Raw genomic sequence first — 13,653 nt, 5'->3', positions numbered from 1 at the left:
GTGGCCGTGGGATGAGCAGTTTTCACTAGCTCGCCTCCCAGTTGCGCACTCCTCTCCCCCTACCCTTCTCCCACACTTGTCCATCAATGAAAACATTGTTTGTGACCTAATTATTTCCCCCTTGCTGAACTCTGGCTACTATCTCTGTTGTAGTAAACTAACAAAGAGGGGCTATGTTAACGCAGTGAGGGTGCTGCCTAAACTAGAAACAAAGCGGGGGCATTCAGAGTTAAGGCCCCAAACAGCCTCATATCACAAGTCTTGTTGGCTGGACAGCCGTTGCCTGGCCCAATAGAAACCATATGATAGGCGGGTAGTGCCACAATGGGACAGAGAGAAAGAGAGAGAGACACCCGGAGAAGAGCCCTTAATCTGGTGCTTTTTATTTGTGTTTCAGTATGATCCCAGAGGTTACATTCCTTTCGTGGGGTGGCTAAGTTTCATCATAATTTCATTATAATCTGCAGGAGTCCTGCAGAAAGAGATCCAGGGGTCATAGTGGACCACAAGCTAAATATGAATCAACTGTGGGACACTGTTGCAAAGAAAGCCAACCTGATTCTGAGAGGCATTAACAGGAGTGTGGTGAGCCAGACATGAGGGGTGCGTCTAGACTGGCAAGATTTTGCTGCTTTTGCGCAAAATCTTGCTGCCTGTCTACGCTGGCCGCGAGTGTTTGTGTAAGAACACTGACTTTGTACAAAATCAGTGGTTCTTGCACAAATACTTTGACGCTCCCGCTCAGGGATAAGCCCTCTTGCGCAAGTATTCTTGTACAAGAGGGCCAGTGTAGACAGCCAAATTAATTTCTTGAGCAAGAAAGCCTGATGGCTAAGATGGCCATCTGAGCTTTCTTGCACAAGAGAGCATCTACACTAGCACGGATGCTTTTGCACAAAAGCACATCTTTTGTACAAAGGCACATGCCAGTATAGACGCTCTCTTGTGCAAATACTTTTAACGGAAAAACTTTTCCGTTAAAAGTATTTGCGCAAAATCATGCCAGTCTAGACACAGCCGAGAAGTTGTTCTTCCGCTCTACTCTGCGCTGATCAGGCCTCAGTTGGAGTATTGTGTCCAGTTCTGGACACCACATTTCAGGAAACGTGGAGAAACTGGAGAGGGCCTAGAGAAGAGCGACAAGAATGATTAAAGGTCTAGAGAACATGAGCTATGAGGGAAGACAATGAATTGGGTTTGTTGAGACTGGAAAAGAGAAATCCGAGAGGGGACATGAGAGCAGGTTTCAAGTACCTAAAAAAGTGTTATGAGGAGGAAGAAAAATTGTTCTCCTTGGCCTCTGGGGATAGGACAAGAAGCAATGGGCTTAAACTGCAGCAAGGGAGGTTTAGGCTGGACATTAGGAAAAACTTTCTGACTATCAGGGTGGTTAAACACTGGAATAAATTGCCAAGGGAGGTTGTGGAATCTCCATCACTGCAGATAGTTAAGAGCGGTTAGATAAACGTCCATCGGGTTCATTTAGATCAGTGATTCCCAGCTGTCGCTCCCCGGACCAGTGCCGGGCCATGAACTGCTGACTGCCAGGCCATGGCAGCACCGGGGGCCAGGGTTGGGGTACACTGCCCAGTGCCTCCCCTCCTACCATGGCTGTTAGGAGAGGCATATCCTGCCCCACCTCTCAGCCAGCCAGCACCGGGCGGGGCGGGGTCTCCTCCCAGATGTGGAAGAGCAGTTCGCTGTGCGGTGGGAGAGCTACACGGAATCCAGCACGGCAGCCTTAGAGCAGCCACGACCCAGGCAGCAGTGCTCAGCTGGCAGCTGGGGGGCAGGCCAGGCACTGGAGGCTCCGGGGGCAGAGCTAGTGCTGGGGGGGTTTGGGGGTGGGGGCTCTAAGAGGTGGGAGGCTGGCACTGATGGGCTCTGGGGGTGAAGTTAATACTGAGCGGGCTCTGGGGGCAGAGTTAGTACTGGGGAGCTCTAAGGGCTGGGGGGCTCTAAGAGGTGGGGGGCTGACACTGGGGGCACTGGAGCATCCAGGGTGGTGAGCTAACACTGGGGGACTCTGAGGACAGAGCTAATATTGGGGGCTGGCACTGGGGTAGTTTGGGGGGGTTGGATGCAGTGGAGCTTTGGGAATAGGAGGCTGGCATTGGGGGGTCTGGTGTTGAGGGCTCTAAGGGGTGGGAGCTGGCACTGGGGGGTTGGGTGCAGGGACTTTGGGGTCAGTGACTCATGCTGGGGAGTAGTGGCGGGGTGGGGGGCTCGAGGAGTTAGGGCCGGCACTGGGCTGGTCTGGAGGTGGGGTTTGGTGCAGGGGGGCAGTGGAGGGGTCCCTGGGGGCTGGTCTCACTGCCAGCTGATGAGTTCAGGACCAATCTAAGCCCTTTCTCCTTCCTCAAAGTGCTCCCCTGTGTGCAGGGGGTGGGGCTGGTACTGGGGGTTCGGGATGGGGCGGGGCTGGCTGTCATGGGGCAGGAGTCTCCTGCCAGCGTTACCCACACCCTCCCTTCACCGACCCCTCTGACGGGGCAGGACAGGGCTAGAATGGGGAGGGGGTCGCTCTGGGCATAGGTGTGTAAGGCCCTGTACAGAGAAGCTGTTCTGTAGGGCAGAGCTAAGAAAAGTGCCCCCCCCCCCGATCATTGCACGGGATGCAGGCTGCGGTTGGCTTCCCGGCTTCCCCCTGGGGAGCCTTTTAGGAGCCTGGTCGCCTGAGCCCTTAGGCGGGGCAGAAGTCCACCCGGCGTGGCCCTTTCTGCCCTTGGATGCACCAAATCCTTCCTCTGCCCGCCCTCAAGGGTTTGACCCCATGGGAGCCAAGCCGGGTGGAGGACGGGGACCTGCAGAGGAGAGGAAGGGGCTCGCACTCAGCCGTGGGCGACAGGCTGACACCAGGGCACCTCCTCGCCCGAGCCCTGCTCTAGCCAGGCCCAGGCACGTCCCCCTTGCCCCTCCCTGGCGGGTCGACAGGCGAGCAAGGTGCCTGCGGGGTTCTGAGCAGGGCTAGGGCGGGCGAGGTGGGGGAGGGTGTTTGGAAGTGGCTCCAAGGGTGGCTGATGCCAAGCGGCTGGGAGCCGGGCCAGCTGAGGGAGGTTGGCATGGAAGTTCAAGGGCGGAGCGAGTGTGTGGTGCTCAGCCCTGGCTGTGCCCTGCAGCCTCTGCCAGCCCAGCCCTGGGCTCCCCCAGCCCTGCCAGTGCCCCTCATTCCTGCCCCGCAGCCCCTGCCAGCCCAGCCCTGCATAACGGGAACCCACCAAGAAGTCAGTGGGTTCACAGCAGCGGAAAGACTTAGCACAGTTGCTAGAGAGCACAGATGCCCCCCTAGGTCATTAAGGGGAGTTTCCAGGCTCTGCCCGCTTTGGCGGGAGGGGGAAGGGGTGTGGCAGCTGGAATGCCCCACTGCTGCCAGCAGGGGCCACCCCCCCCCCAAGCCTGCATTCCTCCACGGGAGTGTTTGCAAGCTCCACACAACTGCAGCATGAGGATGTGAAACTAGGAGAGGAGACTCAGGCCTGCAGAGGCACAAAACAAACCACAGGCCCCGAGCCGTGGGACCCGACAGGCCCAACACACCGAGCGCTGGGGCCGAAAGCCGGGCAGCGATGCTGGGCTGTTTTGGGGGTGCCCAGAAAGGAGTGCTCCAGCTACTGCAAAGCGCCCACCCCGGCCCTGTTCCTTGGGATCTGTGGGCCCTCTGTAAAGCCAGCTGTGCACTGTGGGGGGGTCTGCAAAGGGCTTGCCTGTCTCTTTACAGCAGGGTTGCCAGATGGTTTAACCAAAAATACCGACTCCCCCCCCCTAAAAAATGGGGGGGAAAATTCTGTGGAGGGTGAAAAAAAGGGGGAGACCAAAGTTGTTGAGCAAAAAAAAAAGACGACCCTGAGAGTTAAGCAATAAATAAATAAATCAGCATGAAACCAGCATGGCCCCTTTAAGTGTGGGCAGAGTCAAAATAAGGATAGGGAGCGGTTGAGCACTAAGACCCAGGGAAGGCATTGCTTCCCCTTGCTTGGGGCCTTTAGGCTTTTTGCCGGTGGCCATCTTGTTTTCTTGGTCGAGCCAGAAAGCAGCTTCCCAGAGGAACCAGATAAGCATGGGGTCTGGGGGGGTCCGGGGCTGGGCCCAGTTGCTGAGTGTGTTGTAGGGTTCCCAGATGTCCGGTATTTTTGCCTCCTGGCAGGGAAAACCCCCCCGAAAGTACTGGACATTTTAGGTGTCTGATATTTTCTGAAGCTTTTTACCGGACAGGAGGTGAAAATACTGGACACCTGGCAACCCTACTTTACAGACAGAAATGGCACAAATCTTTGGGAGTCCTGGGGACCTTCAGCTAGAAGAGGCTCGGTGGAATGTAGGGAAGCTGACGCTCAGGGCTGGGCTGGCGGGGGCTGTGGGGCAGAGTGCGGGGCACTGGCAGAGCTGAGGGGAGGCCAAGACTGGATTCTTGCCCAAAAGAAAACCAGTTGCTGTCATGAGCTGTGGTGAGAGCCACAGAGCTGCCACGAACAGCCAGCTTCAACTCTGGCAGACGCCCGTCACGTGGCAACTGCCGGAGCTGAAATCGGCAGTTTGTGGTGGCTCTGGGAGCCAGGGCTTTTGGTGGACTGGTAACATTTTTATTTGCATGTTTGCATATTCATTGTTTGCGTAATGAATATGTAAATAGTCAAATAAAATATTACCTATCTGCCAAAAGTTTGTGAATGGGTTTTCCAGTCCGTGGTTAAAAAAAGGTTGGGAACCACTGATTTAGACGGTGCTTGGTCCTGCTACGAGGGCAGGGGACTGGACTCGATGACCTCTCGAGGTCCCTTCCAGTTCTAGTGTTCTATGATTTTTAGACATATTGACTGGCTTTTCAGCAGCCATTAGAGGCCCCCCAATATCAGGGCCCTATTGTGCTAGGCGCAGTACAAATGCTGGTTAAGAGACAATCCTTAGCCTAAACTTACAATCTAAGTCAACATGACAGACAAAGGAAGTGTTGTGCCCATTTCACAGGCTGGGAACTGAGGCACAGGGACATTAAGTGGCTTGCCCAAGGTCGTGCAGCGAGTCGGTGGCAGAGCTCCTGGGTCCCTGTCCAGTGCATTGTCCATACAACCATCTTTTCTTCCTCCCTAATGCTGAGCTCAAACCATCCACGCTGCGAGTCTATCGTGTTCCCAGTTGAGCCCAGCCGTGTGTCATGAGCCCGGCGTCACTCCAGTTCCATGAGGAGACCATCTGGGCTGTCACGTCGTCTCTGCACAGGCTGCGGCGAGACTGAGCCTGCTGGTCTGAACTCCACATCCAAAGCATGGGTGCCCTGGCCGGGGGAGTAGTATGTGGAGGGGGGGCAATGTCTGAGTCTGCTTTCTGTGTACCGCCCCTCACGCTAGCAGAGCTCTGATCCTCCCTTGCATTGCACCTGGTCCTTGCTTTTTACACCCTGCGCACAGTGGAATTGCTCCCAGACAGGGCCGGCCCAAGGGGTTCTGGTGCCCTAAGCAAACAATGACTTTGGCACCCCCCATTCACAGGTTTGGGGGAAGCAGCGGGGGAGCTGGCACTGAAACCTCTGCCCGGCAGGGGTGAAAGAGGCGCTGCACGCTGCCTTCTCCCTGTCTCCCGCCCGCTGGGACAACGGCGTTCGCCCGTCCCTCCCACCGGCTGGGTTTGGGGCACCCCTCGAAGCCTGGCGCTCTCGGCGACTGCCTGGTTTGCCTCTATGGCCGGCCCTGCTCCCCGATCAGGATAGGGTGGCCCCCCGTTGGCTGATGGGGCTGTGGCATCCCAAGGCAGATGCAGATGTTCCCCACAGCTGGGTGGCTCCCAGAGGTGGGAGCTCGGTTCAGAGCACCGAGGGAGCCTGCCTGAGGCCCGTTGCTATGGTCACAGAGGCCAGTGCCCTGCAGACCCCTATGGGGAGAGTGGCTTTGGGGGGCAGCCTGAGGGGACGTCTGCTCTAGCCCAGAGCAAGGCGCCAGTTACGGGGGGCGTTTTAGCTCAGAGCTGCCAAGACTATTGGCTGAGCAGAGCGGGGCTGCCTGTGGGGGACACTGCCGGGGCCATCAGAGAGCAGCTGAGAACCCAGGCACCGGAGGGCCGGCTTTCTGAGGGAAGGAAGGGCCAGGTGCTAGTGAGGTATTTCAGGCTGGAAGCAATAGGGACCCTCAGAACTAGGGGTGTGAACGGTTAACCAGTTAACCGGTAATCAGTATCCTTACTGAGTGACGTCACCAGTTCGGTTAACCAGTGGACTGGGGCAGCCCCTCACCCCCCATGCGGGGCCCACGGCCCATCCTGGACAGAACAGCCCCACCTGCAGCAGGCCCAGCCTGATTAACTGGGATTTTACAGCCCTGCTGAGAACCCCTGGAGCGCTTGGGGTCGTGGTTTGGGGGGACTCGGAGGGTGCAGGAAGACTGGTGGAACAAGAGGATCAGATCTAATCATGGGCAGGTCTCGCGTGGCTCCCCCTCCTCCAAAAACACAAGCCCTGACGAAGAATCCGCATTCGCTATTTGCAGTATAGGGCTTATGACACACTGGGGCTGTTCCCATTCCACCCCGTAGAAGGCAGTGATGCGATACGTTCACACTGCGCAGCCTTATGTGCTGTAGGAAACAGAGCCCCGTCTGCCCTCTGCAAAGGAAGGTGGGTTTGAGTCAGGGAGAGATTTACAGACGGGCTCCAGCGTGGGGCGGCTGGAAAGGGTGTGTGGGAAGGGGAGAGGAGGGGAGGGGCCATGGCTCGATTTTAGCCTGAAGTACAGTGACTGCTGCTGCTCTGACAAACCCGTTAGACCGGCCGATGTTGGATTCCCTCCTGGGCCGCTGCTCTGCCAGCTGGGAGCTGAAGTGTTGGTTCCCGCTGTGTGGGGAGTCCTGGAATCCACTCCAGGGCCATCTGCGAGGCCGCCGGAGAGGGAGATATGGATATATCGGGAGAGCGAGGGCTATATATATAAGCAGAGGAGGTCACGGCTGGGTTAGCCCTAATCCAGCCTGCCTGAAGCTGGGAGGGAGTCAAATTAATTTGGGAGATCCACGAGGGGGCCCCAATAGCAGGGGGCAGGCTGGAGGGACCCTGTGGGGAGGCAGCGGAGCTGGGAGAGGCGGCTAGAGGCTGCCCCATTGGGAAGGGATGAGAGGTGCTGGGGCACCGTGGGAGTGCAGGTCCCCGTTCCGGGGACAGGCAGGGCTTGGCGACGTTTGGAGCAGAGCCGGGGGCAGCGGGTAGGAGGAAGAGAAGTCAGATCTCTGGGGGCCAGCGCTCCATGGTTATCGGCTCATCTTCAGCCTTGGCTGCTGTCACATGGGAATTCCCGGCAAAGATCCGGTGCCCTTCCTGTTCCCAGAGGAGGGGTTTGCCGGCTGGCCTGGCTCGGCCTTGTTTACACTGCGGTGCGGATAAACAGTCCAGCAAGGAGTTGGTGGCACTGGCTGGGCAGAGAGGGTGCAGGGCAGGTTTGTCCGCGATGCTTGCCATGGGCCAGGGCTGCAGGTGGGTTGGCAGAAAAACTGAACCAGCACCGCTCCTGCCAGGGCGTGGAGAGTCTCTGGCTCCAAGAAGGGAAGGCAAGCCCTGCTCCCCGGGAGTGTGTTCAGCCGTGCCACAGACTTCCTGGGTGACCTGGGCAAGACACTTAGCCCTGCCCTCCGAGAGTGTGTTCAGCTGTGCCACAGGCTCCCTGGGTGACCTTGGGCAAGACACTTAGCCCTGCACTCCGAGAGTGTGTTCAGCTGTGCCACAGACTCCCTGGGTGACCTTGGGCAAGACACTTAGCCCTGCACTCCGAGAGTGTGTTCAGCTGTGCCACAGACTTCCTGGGTGACCTGGGCAAGACACTTAGCCCTGCACTCCGAGAGTGTGTTCAGCTGTGCCACAGGCTCTGGGTGACCTTGGGCAAGACACTTAGCCGTGCTCCCCGGGAGTGTGTTCAGCCGTGCCACAGGCTCCTTGGGCAAGACACGGCTTCGCTCTGTGCCTCAGTGTGCTCCCTTGTAAAAGAGGGATTACAAGGAAGGCTTTAATTCACTGATGGCATCTACAGCTTGTGTTGGCTGCCACGATTCTGGCCAGGATGAAAGCCGACCCAGGCACGCAGGGTTTAAGCCATTTGGTCACGGTGCCGTGCCACTGTTGTTGGTTATGCCCCGCAAGCCCAGTGCTGCACCGTGCTAGGCACTGTACAAACATGCTGTGGGCCTGCCTGATTTCACCAGTCAGGCTAGAGAGGAGAACGATTGTCCCCACTTTACGGAGGAGCACCTGAGCCAGAGAGGGCAGGATTCACACAGGGATATAGGCACTTCATGCCCACTGATGTTAAGTGACTTGCCCAGGGTCCCATGGGGCAGCTGTGGCAGGGCTGGGGCTTGAACTCTGTCTTCCGGAGTCCCACGTAAGTGCAGGGGTGAAATCCAGGGAACGTGGCTGCTGCAGGGAGGCCGAGGCAACCGGCAGGCGCTGAGCTGTGGAGGAGAATTCTCTCGGGCTGACAAGGGGGCAGGACTGGGCGGACAGGCAGGCAGCCGGCCGGGCTAATTAGAGGAGGGAGAAGGCCGGGGGGTATGGAGAGAGGACTCTGGCCCAAGGGATCTGCAGGACCAAATCCGCAGCGTGGGCCTGGACACCGAGGAGGGCCGCTAGGAGCTGGATCCTGCCAAGAAGGGAGGTGCCCATGGGTGACGCAACATGGCTGGGAGGGGAAGGCAGGTGGCATGGCTGCATTCTGCACACGCGGCAGCCCACACGCTGAGATGGGGCGGGGGAGGCCACTAAGAAGGATGCTGCAGTAGTCAGGGCGCGTGGCATTGGAGGGTGGCAGGGATCTGGAAGGAGGCTTTGCATGTCAAGAGCTCCCCAAAGCCCCTTATGAACAATGGAGCCTGCAGGGAGGGAGTCACCTGAGGAAGTCCAGGTACGGGCTTCATTAACTAATGGATATGAGTTAACTGATAGGCCCAAGGTCACCTAACAACTCAGTGGCAGAGCCAGAACTCAGGTAGGCCTTGACGCTTGGTCTCTGCCTCTGTGTTGAAAGCTCCCTCACCCCGGGATCACGTGGGGAATGAGCCTGAGCCTCTGGCCAGCCTAAGGATCTCCTGCTTGTGTTTTTTCTTTCTCTTCTGTGCTCCAGCATCCTTCTTGTTCTCGGAGCGGGCTGCAGAGAAGCATACTATCGCCATTACCCCAGCGATGGGAGCCGGGGACGCTGTGCTGCCATGTCTCAGATGCAATGCAAAATGGTGCTCCTGAGCCCTTGTGGGCAGTGAAAGTCCAGCGGCTCTTTCTGCAAGTGCAGGGACTGTAACGATACCTGGATAGGGTAATAGGTTTCAGCGTTTTCTGTAAGCTGGGAGCTTGGGCGACTGCTCAGGAGGGATTCAAATGCCACCCCGCTGATTAGCAGAGTGCCCACAACTAGGTTTTTGGTTTGTATGGGTGGTGCACATTTGTATGTGCCTTGGTGCACATAACAAAATTTATTCTAGAACATAAGAACAGCCATACTGGGTCAGACCAAAGGTCCATCTAGCCCAGTATCCTGTCTGCCGACAGTGGCCAACGCCAGGTGCTCCAGAGGCGGTGGACCGAAGACAATGATCAAGCGATTTGTCTCGTGCCATCCCTCTCCAGCCTCTGACAAACAGAGGCCAAGGACACCATTTCTATCCCCTGGCTAATAGCCTTTTATGGACCTAACCTCCATGAAATTATCTAGCTTCTCTTTAAACTCTGTTATAGTCCTAGCTTTCACAGCCTCCTCTGGCAAGGAGTTCCACAGGTATTTATTTCAGTTCTGCACCCGGATGGAAAAAATCCTCACGTGGATGGAAAAGGTGAGAGGGAACATTGATGGGCAGGTTTGGAAAGCTGATGGCAGAGAAATAGATGTGGTAAAATTCTAGCATTTTGGATACACCATTCCCGTGTGAAATAGCCGGGGTGGGGTGCTGTACACGGCTGACCAGCTTCCACCTTTCCACCAAGAGGTGCCTGGACTTCACCGATGTCTGACTTGTGTTTCCTTTCTGCGCATGCCAGACAGACAAAGCTTCAGAAACTCCTCGGTGCCCAGGCAGCTCTCATTTTAAATGTAACTGTCTCGCTGGGGTTAGTATATTTGGATTGTAATAAATCACAAGCTTTATTTTCCTCCCCTGCCTTGGCGTCTTCAGCAATATCTTTAGCTGCTGTCGTCTGGGGCTGTTATTTATGCTGCTGCTCGTGGTTGCAAATCGGCCATATCTACACAAATTGTCACCGGTGCGCACAGCAAAGCAGGGAGCTGGGCTGTCAAGGGAACACAAACTTTCCCCTTTTTTCCAGCACAATGATTTTTAAAGGTTTTAACAAATTGGGATTTTTTTATTTTTTTTTTTTTTTTTAGTGACTTGGCCTTCCAGTTGCTTGACGTGTTCATGGGGAAACATGGGCTGCTTGCCTTACTGAAAACAACATGAATTGTTTCTTTGTAATGTAGACTAGCACGCTTACCCGGGTCCTTCAGGGCTGGGAGCTGGCGGTCTGTGGGGTGGGGGTGTGGGAGTCAGGGCAGGGGAGTGGGAGGTATGGGAGGGCTCAAGACAAGAGGCTGAAAGATGTGAGTAACACAGGGAAGGGGGTGAGGATGCGGGAGTCAGGGCATGGGGTGGGGAACTCAGGCTAGAGGGCTCAGGGCAGGGGACTGAGAAGTCTCTTGGGGCTCACAGGGGCTACATGGCCTGGCTCCAGCCACTGGTGGGGCTGCTGGCTGCCCCCCACCCCCATCCAGCACTGCAGGGTTTTGGGCAGGGGGACCACTTACCTGTGCTGGTGGCCAGCAACATGGAGTTCTGGCCCCAGCTGGCCACTCTCTTCCTGTGGTCACTCTGCAGTATTGCTCTCCCTCCTATCAGCCCCCCTCCCTTTTCGTATTATGGAAAACAATCCCATTCCAGACACATCCCATTGTCCTGGCACAACCAAGCTGCCTACCATGTTAGCTCTTAGTCTTTTGGAGGAGTTCTTGGACAGACTCACAGAAGGACAGACAGATGCATAAACTCTCTAAAATATACAGAGAGACTAGAGAGAAGCCCTGAACTTATGCTTCCCCTCTTCTCCTGGAAAAAGGATGTGGGCTTTTTTTGACGGGAAGGGAGGAGGGAATTGGGGACAGGGGGCGGGTACTTTCATATTCAAATATCTGTTTTTCTCTCTCTCTCTTTCTATGCTAAAAGGCTCCGTAGAAGACCAGAGAACTAGTGAGGTTCTAAGATGATGAAGAGAGAAGCAACTCAGAGCTGAGCTCCTGGGAAGAAAGATTGAAATCAGACTATTTACAATTCTTGGTTTAACTCAAACACCTGAGCTAAAAAGCTCTTGGGACACTCTGGCAAAGGGCAAGGAAAATTGCTTTCCAGGTCTCTGTTCCACCAAGGAGGCCTCCAGCAAAAGCAAAGGAGTCATTCAAGGTGAAAATTCCCTTGTCGTCTCTTTCCAGGTCACCCTGAATGTTGTCTGGCCAGTTGGATAACACCGATGCTTTCCATTTCTCAAGCATCTTCCAGCCAAGTGCTTTTATTACAAATATCAATGGATGACCACTCATGGAGATGGGGAAACTGAGGCATGGAGAAACAAAGGGACTCGCTCAAAGTCAGGACATGATCTGTGGCGGAGCAGGAGCTATAAGTGGGTCCGGCACTTTCACCCCACGTCTGTTCCTCCTTGTTACGCTCACAATGCTTGGAGCGACACTCCAATGGCCAAGACATTGGACTGGACCTCGAGGGATCTGGGCTCTGTTCCCAGCTCTGCTGTCTGTTCCCTATGTAACCTTGGGCAAATCATTCTGTTTCTATGAGCCTCAGTTTCCCACCTGTAAAATGGGGACAATACTATTTCCTTTGTTTTGTCTAGTTAGAGAGTGCAAATGCAGTGAGGTGGGCACCATCTGTGTGTGTTCACGATGCCTAGACATAGGGATGTGCCCTTGCGTACGGACCTCCTGAAAGCTGAACCACTGTGGCGAGGAGTTCCCCATGTAATCATGACATTTCCTCTCCTTTCCCAGCTCCTCTGTATTGCATCCCCTGTCTTAACAGCCCAAGTGGCTTGGGAAAGTGCTGAGCAGTGTGACCCCTGGTCTACACTAGGGCTTTATTTTGAAATAATAAGCTGAGCGTCCACACGCCCGCGCCCGTTATTTTGAAATCACGGGCTGGTTCTTTCGAAAACGGTACTCCTGCTTTCCTCGGGGAAGTACTCTGATTTCGGAACAGTTATGTTGACACAGCGGTAGCGTGGGCGCTCCGCTGCGGCTACTTCGAAATAACGACTCCCCAGAGTCATTTGAAGGAACTCCTCCCCAGTGCTTCCCGGGGCTCTAAGCCGAGGTAGCGCATCCGCAGTTCGGAGCCTGCCTCAGACTCCTTTCGTGGGTCCCCCGTCGTGGGGACACGCTGGTTCGATGTTGCTATTTCAGGAGTTGTTGAATCGAGATGAGCTATTTCGAAATCGCTTCCTAGTGCAGACACGCCCTGCCTGAGCTCCACAGCCCTGCCGACCTGGGGAACAAGCGAGGCGCAGAATGTGCCTGCACGGAGTAGTCGGGGATGCTGCAGCCGCTGGTTTGGGTGTCCGTGCGGCTGTTTCTCATGCGCCTGTGCGCACACACACTATCTCCCAAAGCGCCTTTGTGCAACCCAGTGCTTGTGTTGTCATGTGGGTCCCACACTTGGTACACCTGCTTTGCTCCCAGCCTTGCAGCTCACCTCTCCCTTCTCCCGGTCTCCCTGCTCCGCTTTTATTGGGAACCGTGAGAATCCCACACACAGAGGCTACGTCTACACAGCTTCCTTCTTCTGCAAAAGCCTATGCAAATGCAGCGCGGATTAGCATATTGCCATGCTTCGTTTGCATAATTACGTAGGCACCATTTTTGCGCAAGAAGTTTGTGCACAGGAGGGGGTTTTTGCACAAAAAGGAGCTGTGTAGATGGCGCCTTTTTGCGCAAAAACAGCTCCTAATTTATTATGCAAATAAATAATAAGTGCGGCAATATGCTAATCCACATTTCACTTGCATAGGCTTTTGCGGAAGAAGGAAGCTGTGTAGACCTAGCCTCTAGAGGGATTATCATAGAATCATAGAATCATAGGACTGGAAGGGACCTCAAGAGGTCATCGAGTCCAGCCCCCCGCCCTCAAGGCAGGACCAAGCTCCGTCTACACCATCCCTGACAGATGTCTATCTAACCTGTTCTTAAATATCTCCAGAGAGGGAGATTCCACCACCTCCCTTGGCAATTTATTCCAATATTTGACCACCCTGACAGTTAGGAATTTTTTCCTAATGTCCAATCTAAACCTCCCCTGCTGCACTTTAAGCCCATTACTCCTTGTCCTGTCCTCAGAAACCAAGAGGAACAAATTTTCTCCTTCCTCCTTGTGACACCCTTTTAGATATTTGAAAACCGCTATCATGTCCCCCCTTAATCTTCTTTTTTCCAAACTAAACAAGCCCAGTTCATGAAGCCTGGCTTCATAGGTCATGTTCTCTAGACCTTTAATCATTCTTGTCGCTCTTCTCTGTACCCTTTCCAATTTCTCCACATCTTTCTTGAAATGTGGCACCCAGAACTGGACACAGTACTCCAGCTGAGGCCTAACTAGTGCAGAGTAGAGCGGCAGAATGACTTCACGAGTTTTGCT

The 13,653-nt window shown here is 55.1% G+C and overlaps 1 protein-coding gene across 3 annotated transcripts in view; it reads left to right on the top strand.

Annotated features, from left to right (window-relative positions):
• Positions 1 to 13,411, top strand: part of LOC102462815 (uncharacterized) — an 85,206-nt gene extending 71,795 nt beyond the window's left edge. The window contains exon 8 of one of the 3 annotated variants that reach the window (XR_016349074.1): positions 9,093 to 13,411. Coding sequence is in view for 1 of the 3 variants with exons in the window: in XM_089776994.1 (XP_089633120.1) it covers positions 11,179 to 11,187 (9 nt within the window). In the remaining 2 variants the exon portion in view is untranslated. The remainder of the gene's footprint in view (positions 1 to 9,092) is intronic. The other 2 variants (XR_016349075.1, XM_089776994.1) reach the window with 2 other exon arrangements.
• Positions 13,412 to 13,653: the final 242 nt, after the last annotated feature.

The sequence above is a fragment of the Pelodiscus sinensis genome, chromosome 3 (genome assembly GCF_052426305.1).
Source record: "Pelodiscus sinensis isolate ZL-2025 chromosome 3, ASM5242630v1, whole genome shotgun sequence".
Lineage (NCBI taxonomy): Eukaryota > Metazoa > Chordata > Testudines > Trionychidae > Pelodiscus > Pelodiscus sinensis.
This window is presented reverse-complemented; position numbering and strand designations above follow the sequence as displayed.